This window comes from Marmota flaviventris, chromosome 2, assembly GCF_047511675.1.
Source record: "Marmota flaviventris isolate mMarFla1 chromosome 2, mMarFla1.hap1, whole genome shotgun sequence".
NCBI classification, from domain to species: Eukaryota; Metazoa; Chordata; class Mammalia; order Rodentia; family Sciuridae; genus Marmota; species Marmota flaviventris.
The window spans coordinates 109110951-109134626 of NC_092499.1; the positions used below are offsets into that span (position 1 = coordinate 109110951).

The 23676-nt window shown below is 41.0% G+C and overlaps 1 protein-coding gene across 4 annotated transcripts in view; it reads left to right on the forward strand.

Moving 5' to 3' along the window:
- Nucleotides 1-23676, forward strand: part of Tln2 (talin 2) — a 405661-nt gene that overhangs the window by 287186 nt on the left and 94799 nt on the right. For all 4 annotated transcript variants that reach the window (XM_071608339.1, XM_071608342.1, XM_071608340.1 and 1 more), the window contains 9 exons: nt 2178-2306; nt 3346-3459; nt 5460-5573; nt 8464-8598; nt 11270-11398; nt 13577-13679; nt 20192-20400; nt 21459-21578; nt 22531-22728. In XM_071608339.1, coding sequence (XP_071464440.1) covers nt 2178-2306; nt 3346-3459; nt 5460-5573; nt 8464-8598; nt 11270-11398; nt 13577-13679; nt 20192-20400; nt 21459-21578; nt 22531-22728 — 1251 coding nt within the window. The remainder of the gene's footprint in view (nt 1-2177; nt 2307-3345; nt 3460-5459; nt 5574-8463; nt 8599-11269; nt 11399-13576; nt 13680-20191; nt 20401-21458; nt 21579-22530; nt 22729-23676) is intronic.

Below are 23676 nucleotides of genomic sequence, written 5' to 3' on the forward strand. Positions count from 1 at the left end.
AGGCTGAGACAGAAGGATTACAAGTTCAAGGGCTGGGGATATGGCTCAGTTGGTTAAGTACCTCTGGGTTCAATCCCCAGTACCAAAAAAAAAAAAAAAAAAAAGACATCACAGAAGAAGGTGTAAAGCATCAGTGTGTAGTGCTGAAATGTTTGTTTATAGCTACTCAAAATACAAAATTGGGCATTCAAGGAGTGGCTTAAAAAAAATACCCAATGACCAGAATAAAATGAACTGACTTCATAAACTTGCAAAAGAATACACAAGAAGCCCAAGCAATCCTTTTACACATAGTTGCTAGAAACTCAAAATCAAGACAACTAAAAGTGGTTAAGTTAGTAGAAAGTCCTATTCAAGAAGATGGCCAGACCAGTTCCTTTCAGTAGGAATTACTATAATTTTTATAAAAGATACCAGTTATGGTAACTTTGTTGAATTAACCATGGGAAAACTTAAGACATTCAAAAAAATTGATTTTCAGTAAACCTATGGGCTTCTCCCTGCTGTCCTGCCTACCTTGCAAGCAAGTATTATTATCCTGAAGTCATGGAAAAAGGCTGTTGGTCTATACACGTCAAGTGCTGGTCACAAACATCCAGGTCTTATGAGAAAAATCTTGATCGCTGCATTTATTGTGGGTGCAAAAGGAAGGCTGCACCTGCTCTAAGTCTTTGTGGAGTAAAAATGTATCCCTTCTTCATTATATTTAGCCTTTTCCTGCTTCAGAATCCCACACATCTAAATAGAATCCACATAGGTTCTGAGGACATGTCCAACTAAAGTAATTAAAGGGCTGTAGAACTAGCCGAGGGACACATGTTATAATTCATATGCCTTATTTCCACCTCCAAAGGTCCTGACTCATAAAATTACTGGTGAGACCATGTGTGTGAGAGTTCTACAGCATATCCCATTGTTCTACAGCATATCAGGACCATGTTATGTCAGGTTAAGGCTGTTGGGTTTCTTTTCCTAATTCAATTGGCTACCAGCTTTACTTGCTATGTTCTCCGATTCTGACTCTCCAGCAACATAATTTCTAGGCTTGGTTTTTAACCAGTGTTTCCTTGAAGTCTTTTTGGGGGCACTCCACCGTAACCCCTCTCCTTACCCACCCCCAACATTCCCTTCATCAGGCCATGTATTTTTACTAGAATCTTCTTCACCTTTTACATCTACCTATTCTACCAGATGTTTCAGCAGTGATGTGAAGATGTGTGTCTGCCTTGCCAAGTGTCATAAAAATCTCCTTGAGAAAGGTGGAGAAAAGAGACTTATCTGAACATCTTTTGGGTGAAATTTTTTAATCAATACATAATTATACATATATATGTGGTACGGTGCGATATTTCAGTACATGTATATGATGTTAGAATGACCAGATCAGCGTAACTGGCATATCTATCACCTCAAACCTCTATCATTTCTTTGTGCCGGAAATGTTAAAATCTTTTCTGCCAGCTATTTTAAAATATAGAATTAATGGTCATCAACCACAGCTGTCCTACTGTGCTATCTTAGAGCATTAGATGGTTTTCCTCCTGTCCAATTGCATACCTGCACCTGTAACCCACCCTCTGTCCATCCACCTGCTCTTTACACCTTTCCCAGCCTATGGTAATTACTGCTCCACTCTCTTTCCATGAGAGTAACTTTTGACACAATAGTATTTGACACAAAGTATTTCAACTCAGTAAAAAGAGATTTAAGAAAAGTAAGTGATGCGGCACAACTCTCCATCCTTGTAAAAGAAAATTTCTGTGCCCTTTACCTTATATATAAACTCCAGACTGGAGCAAAATGTATTCGTTTTTATTTAAATTAATATTTAGCTGATAAATAAATGTTTTAACAGAATAACATGTGATATCTTAATGTCTTTTAAACCATGGTTTTCAGATCACAAGGTAATTTGTATGGATGACCAATACCTGTAATCTCCAGAGTTTAATTATTACCATTGGATACTGTTTAGCTATGCAGATTTGAAACATCCCCCTGGTGAATATTTTGGGTCGTAAGGGGAGACATCCTAATCATAAAGATGCTTGCAGCATTTGGCTTTTCCTTCCACATATTTTCTATTACTAGAAAAAAGGAAAATTGGAAGCATGTCTTTAGTGACTGTGTCCTGCTGCCCCCTGGACCACTTGAAATCTTTATTTTCACATTTACAGGGAGCTGCAGCTAACCCAGAGAATGAAGACCAGCAGCAAAGGTTGAGAGAAGCTGCCGAAGGTCTCCGGGTAGCAACCAACGCTGCTGCCCAGAATGCTATTAAGAAAAAAATTGTCAACCGGCTGGAGGTTAGGAAAAACACTGGCTTTCAAGGATGCCATTTTAGATTGTAAAGATTTATTTGAAAAAATAGTTGAATCAACAAAAAGCAATAGCCATATCAGAAAGCTAAATCAAGGTTAACAGTCTTATCAGATAGTGTAGTTATTTTAAAGGCATTGACACAATTTGAACAATTGTTGTAGTTCATGGCTTCCAAAAGTTAAAATCCTTTCTAACTCTCAGAAATAGAATGCAGACTTTTTTCTCCAGGCCAAAGTGTGATTCCTCTCCCCACCCCTGGCATTAAAGGATGCACACATTCACTGAAAATGTTGATATTTTGGGTAGGCAATGACTTTTTACATGGCTTCCCATAGAAAATATGGACATTGAAAGACCAGATGGAGAGTAGTTTTGGGTGGACAGGTGTGAGAGTAAGATGAAATTTTTTTTTTTTAGTATATTCTGACAAGAGTTGAAATAGTTATTGACAAAAACTATGTAGCAAAAACATCATTTCTCTCATGAATTTACAAGGAGACCCTTAGGAAAATGGGGTGGGAGTAGAAGCTGAGATCATGTCTCATAGGGAATCCCTCCATTTATGATCAGAAGGAAGAAAATTAGACTTGTGCTTGGAAGGAGAGGAGATAGTAACTCATTTAACTACCCTGGTGGCACAGGTTTCTGAGTTGAGGCCTCCAGGTGCTGTGAAAGGAAAGTCCTAGACCACTGCCTTGCTCTACATACACAGTAGCCTGGGGGAGATCTTTTTTCCCTAGGGAGCTTAAGTTTGATACTGCTGCTTATCAGTGCCATCACAGTCTTGGGATTGTCCTTGTCTTTTTGGGAAAGACAAACATCATAACTTGAGCTTTGGGTACGGCTGTCTTGATGCAGGGAGTACAAACCCAGGGCAGATAATGGGACAGGATGAGGTTGGGATCTCAGTGGCTTTTCAAAGGCAGACTGTTCTTGGAGCTCCATGGCTTGAAAGTGGCAGGATGTGCACAGGTGACTCTGCAATTGCAAACCCAGCCTGACCTGTTCCACTCTGCTCTACAGGTTGCTGCTAAGCAGGCTGCAGCTGCGGCCACACAGACCATCGCAGCCTCTCAGAATGCAGCTGCATCCAACAAGAACCCTGCAGCCCAGCAGCAGCTGGTCCAGAGCTGTAAGGTGAGATTCCACCATAGGTGGCCCTGATGGCGTTAGAAATGACAAGCCTCCTGGTGACTGAGAAAGGTCCAGGCCCCTGATCCAGTTGGTTCAGCTCCACATTCCAGGTGTACCCCCGTCTGGTTTCTGTCCATTAAGTGGATGGGCTGTGTTTGGAGGGAGAATATAAATGTTCTCCCCCACCCTCAGTATTGCATTTCTTTTGTCTGCTTTCTTTTCTTTTTGAGAGACTGAATCAAAGAAAATCAATGAGGAGACCATTTTAGAGCTCTGAAATAGTAATGAGGTGCTGGGTTTCCGGAGTGCCTCTCTCTTGGCGGGCCTTCACCTTCAGCCTTTACTCATTGTAGCCGGGTTGATTTCCTGCTTTCTACTAATTCCACCTTGAGGGTTTATTTCATCCTGTCTGAGCTCCGTGGCATTGTGCTTTTGTGCTTTGTTTTGTCACCCATTTGTCTCTTTTCTTCCAATATTCGGGCCTTGATGCTATGTTGAGACCAGCCTACTACAAACACCTTCGTTCCCTTCTCTTCAAGGTCAGGCTGGGTTTGCAATTGTCCCAGGGAGCTGACTCTCCCAGGACATCTCTGAGTGGTTCCAGGCACAAAATCCACTGGTAGAGTCACTGCCCACAAGCCAGCAAGATGTCTGGCTGGAGTTTCCTGAAGGTGTGATCAGCAAGGGCTGTGTGCTGAGGTTATCAGAGCTAACTTCCCTTTCTCTCCTTCCTTAAATCTCCTCTGTAAAATAATGATTGGAAGGTGACACTGTTTCTACTGTAGAGAGCCTTCTGTTCCTGATTTCTGTTCTCAGCCCCCTGTTGGGGATCAGATGTGTTCTAGAAGAAAGAACATGAGCAATGTGCTAGGATCCTGGGCTTACTGTGCTTTGAACTATGTGGAAGCAGAGGGGTTTGTTGAGAGTGAGGCCACTGTTGGGAGGGGGGTTGTTTCCTGCTCTGGGCTCCATTCAGTAGCCCGCAGGGATGGGGAAATGGCTTGTCCTCAGGGGGCAGGTGCTGCTCACATCCAGGGACATGCCACAGGATGAGCCTTCTCTCTCTCTCTTGTAAAGATCCTAAAGATGCTTGGTCTCTGAGTGTCCTGCCAGGAAATGAGAGGAGTGTCATTTGTCAGGTTCAGGTGGAGAAGGGAAAATGGACCAAATTACTGGAATTACTAGCCCTGGAAAGGGCCTGGAAAACTTTCCATGGAAATATTTTTTTAACCCTTGCTGAAGCAGGTTTTTGGAAAAGATGTGTCATCAGGCCAGGATGCTCTGGACACCTTTATCAGCAATGATCGTCTGTGGTGCTGAGACCTCTGATGCCTGGCTCTTTAGAGGGGACAGAGGCACAGAGAGAATGGAGGGCTTATCTCCTAAGGCCCTGGAGAAGGTTACCATTTGGCAGTCCTGCCTTTCCCATTGCTGCTCTTCTCTCCTTTGCTCTGGGCTTTGAGCTTTCCACATTGAGAAATAACTCATTAGAACTTAGAAAGAGGAGCTATGGCCACATGAACGCTGGAGTACAGAATGCATGCCTACAAAATAAGAGGCCAGAGCACTTAAAGGTGCTGGTAGCTGAGAAATTCTTGCACTTTCTTCTCTGATGGGACCATAAGACTTCAGTTTAGTTACCTGTGAGTCATGTCATTTTTTGAATTCTGATTCTACAATCCTAATGACCAGGGCGGTGTGTGTTGTAACTAGGGAAATTCTTTTAATGCTTCATTATGGAGAATCATCTTCTGCCAAACATATCAAGACATTTGGGAACCACAGGGTAGAGTGTGTGGGGAAAAGAGAACCCAGGAAATGCGACTCAGTGTTGGTGAAGATTCAGCTAGCTAATGTGCTATATGAACCCAAGGCCTGGGACTGGCCTCCCCTTGGAGTGGGTATCACATCCAGAAAACAAGCCACCTGGGTCACTTTCCACCCTCTCTTGATAGTTCCACCATGCCACCTGTGCTCAGTTTCTATCTCCTTGCTTCCTGTAGGCAGTGGCTGATCACATCCCTCAGCTGGTCCAGGGGGTGAGAGGGAGCCAGGCTCAAGCAGAAGACCTTAGTGCCCAGCTGGCTCTCATCATCTCCAGCCAGAACTTCCTCCAGGTAACCTTGGGATCACCTTGGTTTCACTCAGAGCACCCAAATGGGGAGGATCTGACCTTTGTCCTTAAGAAGAGGAATAAGTGGACCCCACAGCCTTAGCTATGTCTTGACCTGACCAATCTCAGTAGAGGTAGCTTTTGCTTAGCAACGCAAAATGCTAACATACAGGGAAATTGCCTGGGGAGGTAGTCCATGATTCACTTTTCTTGGGGATATCTTATTTATTTCTCCTTAAAGAGAAAAACAAAACATATCAGGTTACAAGTTGTATGAACAGCCCAGAACCGGGTATTGCTTTAGATTTCTAGAATGCCTAGTGCTGACATTTCCAGACCAAGAAAACACAAGTGGTGAACATAAGCTTCTCCAAAGATGGGATTGACTGATCCTCAGGTCATTTTGACAGTTGGTCAGGATTAGCAGTTCTTGTGGGGTAAGGGATAGATCCATTTTAAGGAAAATTGAATGAAGTGAGAATGTTCAGTCATGGGGAATCTTCATGTTACATGCTGCTTATGTTCGTATCTCTCTACTTTATCAGCACTTTTTCTTTAATTATATCTCAAACAGCTGATATGTACTATATGAACCCAAGGACCTGGGACTGGCCTCCCCTTGGAGTGGGTAGCACATCCAGAAAACAAGCCACTTGGGTCACTTGCCACCCTCTCATGATAATTCCACCAAGGCAGTTCAACATCTCATCCCTTTCTAGTTCAACACACAGTTGTAGGACCAGTGTGATCCACCCAGTGGGTGATTTTTCCAAGTGCTGTAACCCCAACAAGCAGAGATAGAATATAAATGTTTTTATTTCTTCATGTTTAACTGCACAGATGCAGAGTGTGTGTGTGTGTGTGTGTGTACACATATATGTATATGAAAATGTATTTTAAATTGCAGTTCATTGCATATACATCCTTTGTGTTTTTCCTGTAACACATGAGCATTTTTTTTTATTTTGAACAATCTTCCGTCATATGCATATTCTGTGTTTAACTGTTCTCCCGTTGTTGGACATATAGATTGTTAACTTTTTTGCCTTTATAAACTTTTTTGCCTTTATTTCTGTGCTCAAATTTATGTTTCCTTCTTGAATTGCTTTGTGAGGGTAAATTCCTAGAAACAGGTTTGCAAGCAGCTTATTTAATTTTTTGGAACATTGAGATTTATACTTGCATCAATATTTGTCTTTTTACTAGAGATCCTGGAGCCAGCTGTGTGTGCTGTCCACACCTTGCTACTGACAGGACTGTAGGGTGTGTGACGGAATAGTGTAGATGTGTTCCTGGTTCCATTCTCTCTCTGCCCTGTTTTTTTCTTTTCTTTTGTTATTTTAACATTCCTCTCATAGACACTTAGATCTTTATGAGAAAAAGGCAAGGTTAAAATGAATAGAAATAGAATTGACAGGGGCTGGGGTTGTGGCTCAGCGGTAGAGCACTTGCCTCTCATGTGTGAGACCCTGGGTTCAATCCTCAGCACCACATAAATAAACCAAATAAAGATATTGTGCCCATGTATAACTAAAAAAACTATTTTAAAAAAGAAATAGAATTGACAGATGAAAAAGTTTAGACATTTTAAACTTTCTTCACATAAAAAATTGCCTCTCCAGAAGATTGAACAAATCTACATTTGTAACTAATATTATATGGACCATACTTTTTAATACATCTTTTAGAAGATGGAAAGTTAAGCACCTGAGAAACATGTTTTTCCAGTTTTTTCTACAAAATTCTTTTTGGTTTTGTCAGTCTTTGGTTTTTACCTTGTTAAACATTTTTTCATATGCTTCAGTTATTTGTTTTATGTGAATTGTTCATGCTTTTTAAAAAATATATATTTTAGTTGTAGATGGACAACTTTTTTTTATGTACCTTTTTTTAATGTGGTGCTGAGGGTTGAACCCAATGCCTCTCCCATGTTAGGGGAGTGTTCTACCAGTGAGCCACAGCCCCAGTAGACTCATTCTGGTTTTTCTTGTAAATTCTCATTAAGTAAAGAATTTAAATCAAAGAGTTAAGGAATCTTAAAAAGATAAGCTTTTTTCCTTCATAGTTATAAGCTGGCACTTAGATTGTTACAACTTTTCTAAAGAGAAACATTAAAAGCCTTTGATTCAGAAATTCAGCTTTAAAAATTTATACATTGAAGGTTGTAAATGTATGCAAAGATTTAGCTAGAAAGACATTTATTATGCCATTATTTATTAGATTGGAAAAAACAGAACATGCCCAAGAGCAAGAATTGAGAAATATTAACAGATGTGTGCAGTGGAATACTATTAGCTAATGAAAAGATAAAAATCTTAATTGAGATTATAAATAGCATGATCTTATTTTTTAAAACATGTACATGCACACAGATTTCCATGCATAGTAAAATTATTTTGTTTTATGAAATGTGAGTTTATTTTATTTGCTTCATCTTACTTCATTTTCTAAATAATCTATTGGGTATATTTGAAACTCAGAATAAAGAGCTATTCCAAGAAAACTGTTGGATAAGGAACTCTTTGAAATCAGTTTTAAATGAGAATTCAAGCAACTCTCCTGATTTTGCCTCCCCTCACAACACATACCATTTTTGTTGTTGTTAACATTCCTAGATTGTTCTGCCCTGGAGTATCTGATTAGGTGTGGTAATTTGTAGGGTGGGGCAGGGAAGTAGCTGGTGATTAATTTTTTTTTTAATTTTTATTCTAATTTGTTACATATGACAGCAGAATGCATTACAATTCATATTATACACATAGAGCACAATTTTTCATATCTTTGGTTGCACACAAGGGTGAAGTACGTCTGGCTGCCATGGAGGAGGCTCTGTCAGTGGGTCTATGCCTCTTGCTGCCCAGGTGCTGTCTTACTTTCTTCTCATCTGTCCACAGCCTGGAAGCAAGATGGTGTCCTCTGCCAAGGCTGCGGTGCCCACTGTGAGCGACCAGGCCGCAGCCATGCAGCTGAGCCAGTGTGCCAAGAACCTGGCAACCAGCTTGGCCGAGCTGCGCACCGCCTCGCAGAAGGCAAGTGGGGCTCTCAGCTCGTCAGGAGTGGGGTTTTTTGTTCCTTACTGCTGGAGGGTCATGGTGCTGCCCATGGCCTGAGCACAGCTAGTCCTTAATGTGTATGATCTGGCACTTAAATTGTTATACCTTTTCTAAGAGAAGTTTAATAACATCTTGCTTAGGAGAGCTGTCCAATCCATTTGCAAGAGCATTAAAGATACCCTATGAGTTGGCTTATACTCTACATTTAAACTGTCTCCCAGAGTTAGTTATCACCTTCCAGTTACAGATGACTTTTGTTGAACCATTTTAAATCTCATACTTCCTCCTGCTCCTCCTCTGTTTTTCAGTCTTGCAGGAAACTGGTAGTCATCAATGTCTTGGTGCCAGGTGTATTGTAGGCCAAAATAAGTGTACCTAGTCATCTTTCTGCTACTGTGTTCGCCTCTGAAATGTCTTGGTGCCAGGTGTATTGTGGGCCAAATACAAAATACCTGAAAGAATCAACTTAGAAAGGGGAAAGGCTTATTTGATTCACAGTTTCAATTTCAGACATTTCAGTCCATAATTACTTAACCCTGTCACTTCAGGCCTATGGCAGCACCATAGGTTATGGCAAGAGTGTATAGGAGAGGAGGACTGTTTGCCTCAGGGTGTCTAGGAAGGGACTGAGACCCCAACATCCTCTTCAAAGGCATGTACCCCATTATCTAACTTCCTTCCACTAAGCCCCTCTTCCTAAAAGTTCCACCACCTCTGTATTAGATTTGTTTCGCTGTGGACAAAATACCTGACAAGGACAACCTGAAGAGAAAAAGTTTATTCTGACCCATGGTTTCAGAGATTGAGTCCATGGTGGAATGACTCCATTGCTATGGCCCCATGTGAGACAGAACATCATGGTGGAGGAGCACACCTCTAGACATGGTGGCCAAGAAGCACAGGGAGAGGGGAAGGGACGACAGGGAAGTTCCAGGGCATGCCCCTAGCCATGACCCATCTGCCTACAGTTACCGCCCAGTCTGTTCAAATGAGGATGGACTGCTGAGGTTACAGCTCACATAAGCCAGTCGTTTCACCTCTGAGTACTACTGCATTGACACAGGAGCTTTTGGAGGACACCTTATATCCAAACCATGACCACCTCCTAAAGCTTCATGGGATGGTAACCACACTTTAAACGCATGGGTCTTTGGGGGGACATTTCAGAGGCGAACTGTGGTGAGAAATGGTCATATCTTCTAGTTATCACCTTATGAACTTAATAACAAATTATTAAGGCAGAAAATCTTTGGTGGCAGGGGGTAGGGCGGTAAGGGGAATCAGCTTTGCTCCTTTTTACCCTAAAAGGTTTTCTCATCCTATATGGAAGCATTCATATGTCAACAAGGGACTCAATAGAACAGAACTTGGGACTAAATAAATTTCAGTCTCTAAAACTTATTAGTTACCAAAGGATCTCTTTACTGCTCCGATGTGGTATTTAGCATGAAGTTAAAACATGATTTCACTTTTCCTCATTGGAGTAATCCCTTTATAGAAAAAAGCAGCACACTACATTGAAAAAGAAAAATGTCCAGAGCTTTAGGATACAACCAACACACACACACACACACACACATACAAAAAAAAAGTTTTTTGAGCCGTGTTGTCAGAAAGGTTCTAGATAATCCACATTGAATCACCTGGGGGTGCTTAGAATGCAGGCTGCCTCTGAGCAACCAAGCCAGAATCTTGGGCGGAAGAGCCTGAACATCTGCATTTTAATATGTTTCCTCAGTGGGTCTTAGACACACACCAACATTCAATAGCTGCTCAGGAGCCGTAAGTTACAAAGGGGGACCTTGAGTAAAATTGTCCTCTGGGACACGGGGTACAGAAAGACACGGAGATAGACAGACAGATAGATAGATATAATGTAATATAAGGTTCAAGAGTGCAGGGTCTGGAATCAGATTGCCTGAACTCAAATTCTGACCCTGTCATCAACTTAATTTTGTGACCCCAACAAGTTTGTTAACTTCTCTGTTTCTCAGTTTCCTCACCTTACCGTATTGACACATAGAAATCAATTAATCAATATTTCCTATTACTGTTATTATTATTATCTAAAAAAAGGAGAGAAATTATGATTTACCAGTATTTTGTGATCTGATCAATGACCATGTATATATATAATGACCTGTGTGTTGGGGCATGCAGTTGCAGCATTTGGCAGCCAATGTCCTAAACGATTAAGAGAATAAAATAATTTTCTTAAACAGCCAAGGGAAAAAACTTCTATAATCTTTAGTATGGAAGATAATGATTTAAAATATAGAAATTTGTAAAGAGAATGAGTTTCATACAGAATCATGGCTTGGTTGCTCATTCGTTCATTCACACACACTGTGCACAGTACCCTATCACTACAATTCAGGCACTGTAAATAAAGGCCTCTATAACTCTGAGGATAAAATAGCTTCAAGGAAACTTTAAGTATATCCAGTTACGAGACATACATAATTGATTATTTAGGGACAATAAAGTGTTAACTGAGGAGGATTTTGTTCTCTGAAGAATTATTTGCTACCCTTACCTCTGACTGCTAGATTCAGAGAATCATTGGGTATTTTCAGGAAAGCATTTCATGTGTTGCAGAGGACTACAGCATCAGATCATGTATACATATTCCTTCCTCTGTTGACAGGCCCATGAAGCCTGTGGTCCTATGGAAATTGATTCAGCTCTGAATACGGTGCAAACTCTTAAGAATGAGCTTCAGGATGCCAAGATGGCGGCCGTGGAGAGTCAGTTGAAGCCACTTCCAGGAGAAACGGTGAGCCATTCGAGCTAACTGGAATGTGGGCTCTGCCTTTGGCATGTTGAGGCATTTTTTAAAAGTTGACTTTAGTGTCCCAAAATTTCAAGCATTTTTGAATGCAGTGCCCTAGATTAGCCACATTTCTTTGGAACAGCATTAAGATAGAAATCACCCTGTATGAGATTCTCTTGATGGGTGTGTGTGTGCTTTCCTAGGGTTTGGCTGAGGATAAGCAGGCATCTATTAATATTTACCCCTCTTTTTGATAAATGAGATAAATGCTAGTGTTTCAGCCCAGTGGTCTAATCCTGTGGCCTTTTACTGAAAAGAATGTCCCATGCAGCCCAGGAGACTACATCTGGAACTGGATCCAGCTGTGTTATCAACTAGCAGTGGATAGCATCTCCTCTGAGTCTTGGGTATCCATTAAATAGGTGGCAGTGGATTATAATGATAAACACAGGAAAGATGATCACCAGTCACTTAAAAAAGAAAAAAAAAAAGTGCAAGGCACTGAGCTGGACCACTGCAAAGCACTTTAAAATAGGAAAGCCACCAACGGAATGATGGCACCACATAGCTAATTGGATCATGTTACGATACCTCCTGATCTTTACGTTCAGAGTTTTCTTGGCTAAAAATTACTAGTTCTCATTTTACCAATCCTGACTACTTTCCCATATTTTTCTGAACATTGCTAATAAAATGCCACCATTTATTAAGCACCTGTTAAACACTCTACACACACACAAAATCTCATTTATTGTGATAATAACCCAATAAATGTTTCCGTAAACCCATTACCACCTGAGAAAATAGTCACAAAGATTGTCACTGTTCTGTCCAGAATGATCTGCCAATTAATGACACAATCAAGGTTTGAATCCAGATTTGCAGGACTCTAAAACCTTTGCCGATGACGTTTTTGTTTATTTGTTGTTGTTTGTAGTGCTGAGAATTGAACCCAGGGCCCCATGCATGCTAGACATACACTCTACCACTCAACCAAATCCCAGCCCTAAGAGCCGCTGCTCTTAACTACTATTGCTCTTTGAATGAAGTCTTTTTGAATGTAAAGGGACTTTGGGAGCCCCTAATGAGCCACAGAACAATGTCTGACCCATCAGAAACACTCCGAAAATACTTGTTAAATCAAATGACCCCTAATTGAAAAGATGAAGGAACACAGGTTTAGAGAGGTTAAGTCACTTAACAAGTCGCCCAGCTAATGATAGATACAGAGCCCACGAGGGGCTGACATGACATGTTTTCCACCTTTACATAAAGCACAGGGTCAAGTAGAATGTGAGAAACACTGTGCACTTTTTAAAGAAAGTGACCTACAGTATGTGTGCACTGTTATGTTTTGGCTGCAATGGGTCAGGCGCTATTTGTATTTGAAGGCACAGCCTCTCTCAGGAAAGATGTTACCCGGTTAAATCTGTATGTATTCTCTTATGCCTTTTTGAATTTTCACAGTGCACCTAGACATTCTCTTCCAAAACATTGTCCTCAGTTACTAAGCAAATAATTATCCATACCCTAGGCCTTTACCAACTTGGTCCTCTGAATTTTTTTATTCAGCTTACAAAGCAAGATGACATGCTGTTCGTGGGAAGCAAACACTCTGCCCATTTTTCTAATCTCATTTACCACTCCGAATCTCCATTTCTCTTGCATTTCCTTTCACTTGGAACTCCTTAAAGTATAATGATCAAATTGAACAATGTTAATGGTCCCACATGCCAGGAAGGTGGTGCAGCTGGATGTCTGCCCACTTCCTGCCAAGGCATAATTAATGCCTAAGGATTTGTTGTAGACTTTTTAAGTTAGCTTCTAAAGTCGTAGTGCTAATAGCTGCCATTTGAGAACCTATGTTCATTCTCTGAAGACCTTCTCAGCTAGGTATATTATGACCTCAGAAAAAAGGTCATAAAAAAGCTCTTGGGGCTTGGAGGCATTCAGTAGCTTACCCAGTCTCACACAGCTAGTAATAGGGAGCAGGGGTGTATATCCCAGTTTGTTCTAAAGCCGGGCTCTTTCCCCTGTTCCTCCTGCTGCTATAGGACCACGGCGTCCTGGGTGGGAAGAGCCCAAGCTCTAGGATGGATTTGCATTCTTGCTGTAAATTATACTGAGACTTCAGTAGATGTTTTTTCCTCTAAGTCCTCTTCTCCTTGGATTTTCTTATAGCTGGAAAAATGTGCTCAGGACCTGGGAAGCACCTCGAAAGCAGTGGGCTCCTCCATGGCCCAGCTCCTCACCTGCGCAGCTCAAGGCAACGAGCACTATACAGGTGAGGCTCTGGGCCCTTCATGATGCCAGGTGGCTGCGTGCAGACCACCTGGGGGGTCTAGAAAGGGAGTTCCCAGATTTGGCAGTAAACTGTTGTTTTTTCCAGCAATTCACAGAATATTTTTCAATTACCTTCCATATACTTGCTAGTAGACTTGTTGCTAAGCATACAAAGACTAATAAAATGACTCCCAAATTGTGAGTCACCCCTACTAGACTACAGGCAAATCGTGATTATAGGCTTCTAGGTCTATCTCTGACTCCAGAAATTCCACTAATGTAGAAAAAATTTTAAAAAAATAGAGAAATAAGAGATAACTACAAATAAGATGCAAGTGAAATTTTGGAAGATGCAAGACTGATGAGTGCTAACTGACAAACCAGAATGAACACGAATTCAGGATCTCCAATGGAAGGAGCCAAAAGGAAGTGAGCAGATTTGTGCTGCAAAACTGGGGTGGGGCAGAGGAGCTAAGTATTGGCTGTGCTAGGTAACTCTGAAAGGCAGCAGATTTCTTAAATGGGAGTCTGTATAAGCAATAGATAGTGTAACAATAAGAAAAATGGAAAGGAAAGGTTAACATAGTAGGCAATCTATACAACTCTGAAATTTAAAAAAGTTTGAATATAAGCATCTTGTTTTAAAAATAGGAAATACTGAAAGAAAACTGAGTAACTCTGAGTGGGAATCAGGTGGGGAGAACTAGGTTATAGATTATTGCTTTCGTTTTACAGTAGAACTGCTTGACTTTTTAAAAAATATCTACTTTATTACTGAAGTATAATGCATGCATTTGACAGCATAAGTCCTAAGCAGTTATCTCTGTGATATGAGTTACTACAAATAGAATGTACCCAAGAAGTCACCACCAAGATCAAGGAGAGGAATGTTTTCAGCATCTTGGTTGCATCCTGTCCCTGATAGCACTCACTGTGTCCCCTCTCCTTCCCCAGAGGCAAAGGCCCATGACCTCTAATAACATAGATTAAATTTTGCTATTTGAACTATGAATAAACAGAATCATACAATGAATGTTCCTTTGTATCTAGCTCCTTTTGCTCAGCATTGTATTTGTGAGACTCGTCTATGGTGCCTGTAGTACCTTTCACTTTTATTGCTTTCTGTAATATTTCATTGTATAAATATTCCTATATGCTTTATGCTATTAATGGGTATTTGGGGTGTTTCCTGAAACACTGCTATAAATAATTCTAGTGTGTTTGGTGAGCATAACTGAGCATTTTCTAGGTTATACCTGGAAGTGACCTTGCTGGATCAGAGGCTCTCCATATATCCACTACATTCCTTTCAGCAGTAGGTGAAAACTCCAATCGTTCTCCATCCTTGTCACCATTTTGTATTGTCAGTCTTTTAGTTTTAGCCACTCTAGTGAGTATAGAACCACATTATAATTTTAATTTGCTTTCTCTTATGAATAATATGACTGAAGATCTTTTCATCTGTTTGCTGAACTTTTTTATGAAGTATATATGAAATCTTTTGCCCATTTTTTTAAAACATGGGTTATTTTCCTTACTTATGGGACTTCTGTGTCACTTAGAGGCACTTGTCGTATTTGTAGCTTGTTTTTACTCTTTTAAATGTGTTTTTTGATGATCAAAAGTTCTTCTAATATAGTCCAATTACAGTTCTTTTCCTTTATGGTTAGTACTTTTTGTATCTGATTTAAAACTTTCGTTTATGCCCATTCTCTCCATCTGATTCACTTAACCCCAATTTTTTTAAAGTTGGCATTTTATGTTGTTGTTTGTGCAGAAGCATAAAAATATTTTCCTCTGTCATATTCTAGAACTCTTCCGTTTTCCTATCATATTTAGAAATATGATGTGTCTGGAATTGAGTTTTTTGTGTGTGCAATAGGATTCCAGTTTAATTGTTTTCCACATAGATATTCATTTGAACCAGCACCACTGATTGAAAAGAACCCTTCCCACAGCGGTCTTTACTGCCACTGTGTTATAAAGTGACCACAGATGTGTGGGTCAGCTTGTGTTGCTATTTCTTTGCACTCATTTAACTGCCCATTTTTCATTCACACTTTCTGAATTACTGTAGTCGTACTGTAAGTCTTCACATCTGGTAATGTTAAGTCCTCCAACTTTGTTGGGCTCCCTCAAGTTAATGTTTCCATATAAATTCTAGATTCATACCTTGAGAAGTAACCCTGAACATTGCAGTCCCCTCTCTGTGCTTTTGCTTCTTTTTGAGATCTTGGCCCTCTTTATCTCAACTCACTGGTATTGCTCCAGGGACTTCAAACAGACGTTTCATGTTTTTCAGTGTTCCCAGATAGTTCTTGCAGGAAGTGTTATTTGTGGAGTTATTCTGCTACTACAAAGTCCTAGAAACACAATAGGAACAAAAAAGAAGTTATGATATAATGTAGTACCTGCAATGAAGTGATTCTATCCTAATGGAAGGGTGAGGGAAATTTTCAGAGCAGAATTGACACCTACCAGGGTTTGAAGATTGTTTAGGACTTTTTAGTATTCTGGGAGGAAAATGTATGCATAAATTGGTACAAAATGTAAGGTACATGGGAGATTTTAAGTTTGAAAAAAACATTCCCAAAATCTTGGCAGCTTTTGTATAGATGACGAAATGCATTTTTAGTGGAGAGAAGATTATTTTACAAGTTGCATCATCTGATACAACATCCAGGATGGCAAGCTGCCTCCTTGGTGTCTGAAAAACAGCCTAGAATTAGCACCATTTGGTTTTGGCAGGCATGGAAGTGGATGCTACATGCATGTCTCAAAGGCAGAGATGAATGTTGGGTGAAGGAACTGAGAAAGCTAAACAAAAAAGGCCAGAAGGAAGGTGAGGAATAAGAAGATACAGCTGGAAAGTTAGACCAGGGTTGGCTCCTAAAGGGCATCATAAGCCAATGTGAATAGTTTGGAGTTTCAACAAAGAATATGTGAAAATACTGAAGGATTTTTAGCAGTGGGTGTGGATCAGATTGTGTTTTGTAGAGGTTGCCCTTCCTTCTGTGTGTGGAGTAGATTAGAGAGAAACAGATGGAGGCAGGGGGACTAGCAAGCAGGCTGCTGCATTCATCCAGGTTCAGTGTAGTAGTGTTTTGCAGTGGTGTTGGCCAAATTTCCATCACTATAAGGAGATACCTAAAGTAAATAACATATATAGAGAAAAGGTGTATTTTGCCTCACAGTTTTAGAGACTCCAGTCCATGATTGGAGGAGGCTACAGTTAAAGAGAAAGCTGAGCAATAGAAATATTTGAAAGAAATGGGAATAGCCCCAATGGGTAGGGCAAGGAAGCTGGGAGAGAGATGTCTCCAGAGCCAGAGATGTAGCTGCTGCCCAGAGGTGATGGGAAAGGAGGACTTAGAAGCATCTGTTAGCTGCTTTAGGAGAAAGGAGGTTACAGCTCTTGTTGAAGGCAGTTTCTACAAAGGTGAAGAATGGGTGAGAAACAAAGAGAGACAGCAAATATGAAGGAGGTCTCAATGGGTCTTCATTCCCTTGTCCCCAGCTGATTGATGGGAAACATTCAGATGACACATGTTCACTGCCACGTGGCTACATTTGAAAGCAAGCATGTTTTTCTTTGGCCAGTAAAATACTCAAAAGATATTTCTACATGGCTGAATGCAGTTATATAGGACCTGGTGCACATACTTTGGAACAGATTTGAGATTTATATCATACCTGGTTTTTACTTTGTGAGCCTTCTCTGTGGTCTAATGCTGCTTGACACACAAGCCACATGAATTCTGATAAAGAATAACAATCTTTTCGAAGAATACTGCTATATTTGGTAACATTTGTTATGTCTTAAGACTTGCTATTGAGAATAATTTAAGATCCCGGTGGCAACGAAACTTATCTGTGTTTCCAAGGGATTTTGGTTTTTGAAATGGAAATCTGCTTTAGAATTACCCACTTACAGGTCTTGTGTTGTGATTCACTTGACTGAGAACAGCTTCATGTTGCTTGCTTGGACATGTGACTCTGAAGTGGTTACCATTAAGAATGTGGCTATCAACGTAGTTCTGTACAGCCGTGGGTGTTCACTGGGCTCTCTAGTCCTTGTGGCCTTAATTCATCTTTCTGATGGTGAAGTTGGAAAATTTGATTCCTCAAAAAAGTATGAGATTCACATTGAGTCCTCAGCAGAAAATAAGTGAGATGGACAGATTTTTGAACTTGAGCTTTTCCAGTTTCTGCCTTTTAAAAATTGAGTCTCAAATATTTTCCACAAAATGGCTTTTGCATAAACATGTATAAGACAAATGTTTTATTCTTCTAAATTCCTATACAACTCAAATAGAAATGGATTCAAGAATCCAAATAAAAAATTGGAAGACAGGTCTTTTTGTCCAGAAATCACAGCCTAGAATTTTCAAAAGCCAGTACTAAGATCTTAGCCTCTCCTAAAAGCTGTGGGAAACTGAGACCCATGGGAAAAGGCAGCAGTGTAGACCACACAGCAAATCAACATAGAGGCAGAGTACAATGAGGGCTTAACCACATCTGTTGTTCTTTTGAGCAATGACATCTTTCAACCCTGAGCCAAAAGCTTAAACATGAAGTGGATGATCTTTCCACTGGCTTGCTTTTCTCCTTTGCTTACCTTCATGTTTTCTCTTCTGGGCTTGATTTTTAAATCCTTCCATCTCACAAGTCATGTGATAAACAGTAGATTGGCAGCTTTATAATCTGCCTTGATTAGATTATAGAGTTCTATTCCAGCTGTGTGACATACAAAATATTTATAGATTAACAAGTCTATTGTTGCAAAGCTGTCTAGTTTTATGGGTCTGAGGACTTGCACATCATTTATTGTATTGTGGAGCTTCATCCTCAGTAATGTGAAGACCACCTTCAGCATCTTTCTGACTCAGCTGAAGCAGTCCTGGTAAAGGACATGCACAAGGGCATCTAGAGACCACTCAGCTGATCCTGCTGAAGGAAGATAGTCATTTCAGAGCTTAAAGAGACATTGGTTTCTGTGGTTTTTATGCATGTCTTTTATGTTCTAACAAGAAGCCTTCATGGTTCTCTCTGCTAAAGAGCACTCTTAAGATTTTTTTACCTGGAGCTGAGGAAGTGCAGTTTCAGCTCTGGTGCTACCTGTAAAATGTAAGCTTGTGGACAAGACACTGTCAGTGCTGGGACTCATTTGTGAAGTGGGTCAATGAGATGGGCTCTGGAGTTGGCTGTTCCACAGTTCTCATATTCTTTTTTTCAAATTCCCCAGCATCCAACCTCCATGCTCTTCCTGGTACCTAGGGATGAGTACCATGTAGTTAGACTCATGTTTATTCTGCATGAAGTGCTGGAATAGTTTTAAAGGACTAGTTTATATTCATAGAAAATCATCACTAATCTCATCATATGTTTCAAAATGGATTGAAAGATAACCAGATGATTCACAAAATGAATAAATATCCAAATAGCCATTAAATGTATAAAAAAGTAAGATTCTCATTACTCATTAAGTTATGAAAGTTTAAACTTCATTGAGATGCAATTACACTTGCACCAAAGTGACTAAAATTCCAAAAATCCTATTGGTTAGGATGTAGAGCAATTCCAACTTTAGTGCATTGCTGGTGGAGGGTATAATGGTAAAATCATTTTGGAAAACTGTTTTGTAGTGTCTTCTAAAGTTAAATCTATAATTGTTCTGTTACATAGAAAATCAATTCCTATGTTTAGATCCAAGAGAGAGAATTTCATGTGTGTGTCTGAATGTATGTGCAAAAACTTTCCTTGAAGATTTATTCATAATGGCCCAAAGTGAGAAACAACCCAAATGTGCATTTGCAGAATAATAGATAAACAGGTATTGATGTGTCCAAATAATGGCATATTACTCAGCAAGAATAAACTGCTAACAATATGTGTGAATCTCACCAAATGATGGAAAGAGAAAGAATTCAGACCCAAATGATGCACACTGTGTGGTTTTGTTTACATAAGTTTAAGGACAGGTAAAACTAGTCTAAGGTGATAGATTTTAAGTTGGTGATTACTTCTGGTGAGAAGGGCATTGTTGGGGAATGGCACTGGCGATGGTGGATAAGTGGATGTTTCCATATTTACAGATTCACAGAGCTGCTCACATAGATTTGTTTGCTTTATTATGTGTATGTAGGTTATATCCTAATATAGGCAACTGGGAAGAAAAGTGAGTTAAAACAGTTTCCTTCAAACTGTCTGGACACACCCAGGGACCTCTAGCTGTGCTATTGCCCTCATGTCCTTGGTGTGTTGGGTCTAGGGACGTGTAAGGCAGTGGGAGCAAGGAAAAGCAGAAGGAAATTGTCTTTGCATTATATTTGTTACTGCATCTTTTACTTATTTGAGAAGCACAGCAATTCAAATTTTACAAATGTCAATCCAGAGTTCCCCTTAGACCAGGCTGTGGTGCAGAAGGGGCCCTGGTCCAGAGAACTATTCTAAAGTAAAAGCGTGCCATTTATATGGAATCTAATAAAAAGTCTGGTGGGCTTGTATCCCCAGGAGTGGCTGCTAGAGAGACAGCCCAAGCTCTGAAAACACTGGCCCAGGCTGCTCGGGGAGTGGCTGCATCTACGAGTGACCCCACTGCTGCCCATGCCATGCTAGATTCTGCCCGAGATGTGATGGAGGGCTCTGCCATGCTCATTCAAGAAGCCAAGCAGGCCCTGATTGCACCTGGAGATGCAGAGAGTCAACAGAGACTAGCCCAGGTAAGGCTCAGAATTGGGAATGATGGTCATCCTTACTACGCATGTGTTGGCAGGCTGTTTCCTGGATGATTTTTCCTGGTGCAAATGCTTTGACTCAGCTGATGTTTTGAGAACCTTCCATGGTGCCATAACGATGCTGGCCCATGCATGATACTCTTGTTAGTCTGCCTAGTATTCCCCACATTAATGTGAGCTCTTCTCCCTTCTCAGTCAATAGAGGGTATGGGTATCTTTGCATCCTGTCCTGGGAGGTTTAGGACTTTAGACACATTTGTTTTGGGCCAACATGTGCTTCCTAGCCTGGGAAGTGAAGAAAATATACAAAATCCAGCCACTCAAAGTTTCTACCTATAACTCCTTATCACCCCTGTGGGTGATTCTCTGACCCCATGATAAAACCAGTTAACTAGGGACATCCAGATAAAATTCTAGACATGGGGCTCGGAAGGAGATATTTTGGATTAAAAGAAATGACAGAGCCTACCTCTGAAGCCCTAACTTTCCTTTTAACTGAGGGTACCCAAGAGTGCAAATAAGAAACCACTTCAATACTATGTAAAGGCAGCGTGTCAAGCAGTTCCATTGATCTGGAAGTGCTTAGAGCCTTGCCCTTGGGTATAGTGAGATTTGGGGGTAATAGCACCAGAGGGTCACTGAGCAAAAATCAACCAAAGGCTGGCTGACAGTGACCCAGAAGAACTCAAGGCCTGCTTCCACCTCAGTGACCTCAGCAGAGTTCTCGAGGGGGATATATTTCCATTTCCTTTGAAACAAGGTACCTAGGTTTGAATCAGAAGCTATGATTCAGCCTGGCTTTGGGAAGCAGGTAAGATGTGCCTGTCACAGGATGTTAACCCTAGTGAGGGGGTGGAATTTGCTTTTGGACAGCAGATGTGGATGAGGTGATTTAACTTAACAGTATCAGGCAGATGCTGGTGGATAATTTCCATGTCTGTGTCAGCTCTGCATACTCTCACTGCTCAATTTCCCAAGAAATGTGAAAAAAAAGGTTGTACTGAAACCATTCTTATGATGTATGTCTCCCTTCATGTATTCAGGTGGCCAAAGCTGTCTCTCACTCCTTGAATAACTGTGTGAATTGCCTACCTGGGCAGAAGGATGTAGATGTGGCCTTGAAGAGCATTGGAGAGTCCAGCAAGAAGTTGCTTGTGGATTCGGTGAGAGGTTCTGACTGGGAAGGGAGACTTGGCCCCTCTAGGTGTGAGTGGGTCATCTTTTGTGGAATCTTTGAGTAACTAACCTTTCCTTAAGGGGTACCATTTCTCCTGCCAGTTGGCTTTTCTGTTCATTTTCTGTCCAGCGAAGTTCCCAGATGAAGCTTTTAAAGTTTACTCTTTAAGTCCATATTGCTGTTAAGAGACAGAGGAGTGGGTATATGGTCCTCTCCCTTCTTATAAGGGCATGTCAGATAGAGATGAGCAAGCAGTGGAGGTGCACACATGTTCAAGACTCATTGGGAGAGCAGGTGGACTTTCACTTAGGGACCATCTCCATCCCTGCTTTGTGAGTCTGCTTGCAGAATTTGTGTTTATCTTTATTTCTTCCCCGTGCCGGTGTACACGCAGGTATGCTGGTGGTAATAGAGTCTAGCTTAGCTCTCTGGAACTTTTCACTAATGGTTATAGTTCTTCAAATGACACTGGTATCCTGTTTAAAAAAAAAAAAAAAGATTAATAAAGACCACTAATAAAACAAAATTGGTGGCTATTAATTTGGAAAAACGTGATTTGTTCTTTTAGTTCTAAAAAGCTAGACTGAGAATTTCCATCTTGAGAGAGACAAAACAGGGTGGTGGGTCCAAGAATGGATCCTGGAGTCAGGTTGCCTGGGTGTGAATCCCGTCTCTGCCACTTAGATGAGCATGAGCACTTGCAGATGGCTGTTCTTACTGGTTTTCCATCTGCGGTTGAGTCTATTCTGTAAAGGGGGATAGATGAATGAGTGTAGATGTGTTGAAAGGCAAACCTCACCTGGACCCAGACCATACAAAGCCTTTCAGTCTTGATGACTCAAATGCATCCCTGGGAAGTCTTTCCTCCCTCCACAATGCCTGTCTTTATCCCTCCTGAGCAAGGTAATACTTATGGGCTGTGCCTTCTGTCCTCATAGCTACCTCCGAGCACAAAGCCCTTCCAGGAAGCCCAGAGTGAACTGAATCAGGCAGCAGCTGATCTGAACCAATCTGCTGGGGAAGTTGTCCATGCCACCCGGGGCCAGAGTGGAGAGCTGGCAGCAGCCTCCGGAAAGTTCAGTGATGATTTTGACGAATTCCTCGATGCTGGCATTGAGATGGCTGGCCAAGCACAGGTGAGTGTGGAAGTACTGTCTGTCCAGAGCTGACCTGAGCCTCTGCTCTGAACTTCCCATGTTGGAGGCTGACTGGGCAAATGGGCATAGGGAACCTATAAACAGGCCATGGTACATTCCTTTTGCTGCTTGGGAAGTTCTGTGACCTCATAGGAATGGCATTCCCAAAGATGTCTCAGCTTATGTATGAGCAGCTCTTGGTGATGAGGGATGACTTTTCCCACGATTCTCCAGCAGAACCCATCCTCTCACTTATGCCATTTGAAGAAAGAGTAGGAGGGGGACAGTGTTTAACTGAGATGATGATAGCTCTTCAAATATGGAATAATATAGCAAAATACACACACACACACACACACACACAATACACTCAGACACACATGCATATTTGAGGTTTAGTGGGCTTATTTGGAGGGACTGTAGTCTAATACTGAGTGTCAAATGATTAAAAAGTACCACCTTCACATGCTCAAAGAAAAATTACCTCCTTCAGATGAACAGATAAACCGCTTGTTTAGAATACAAAAACATGACCAGTCAGGTATCAACTTGCAGGGATATTTTTTCTAAGCTCTTGCAAACTCCATAAAAGAGCTATCCCATTATTTTTTGCTCTGTTATCCACAAAGTATTGTTTTTTCCATGGCAAGGCAGGTGAGAAATGGGTCTTTTCCCGGATCAGGATCTTCTGGGTTGCAGCCAGCTCTGAACATTGAAACAGTGCTATTCATTTGTGCCAGGCCGAGATGTACAAGCTACTGGACAACTCCAGCATTGTTGAGCAAGATGCTGGAATCGTGGCCTCGTCTGTGCATTGGTGCTGCTCACTGGCTCTCTCCTCCCCCTGCTATAGTGCCTCCAGTTGTGAGAAAGCACAGCTCCTGGCTGACCCACTTAAGCATGGATTTCTTTCCCTGATGCATGAATCTTGCTCTAAGCATCTGTTTG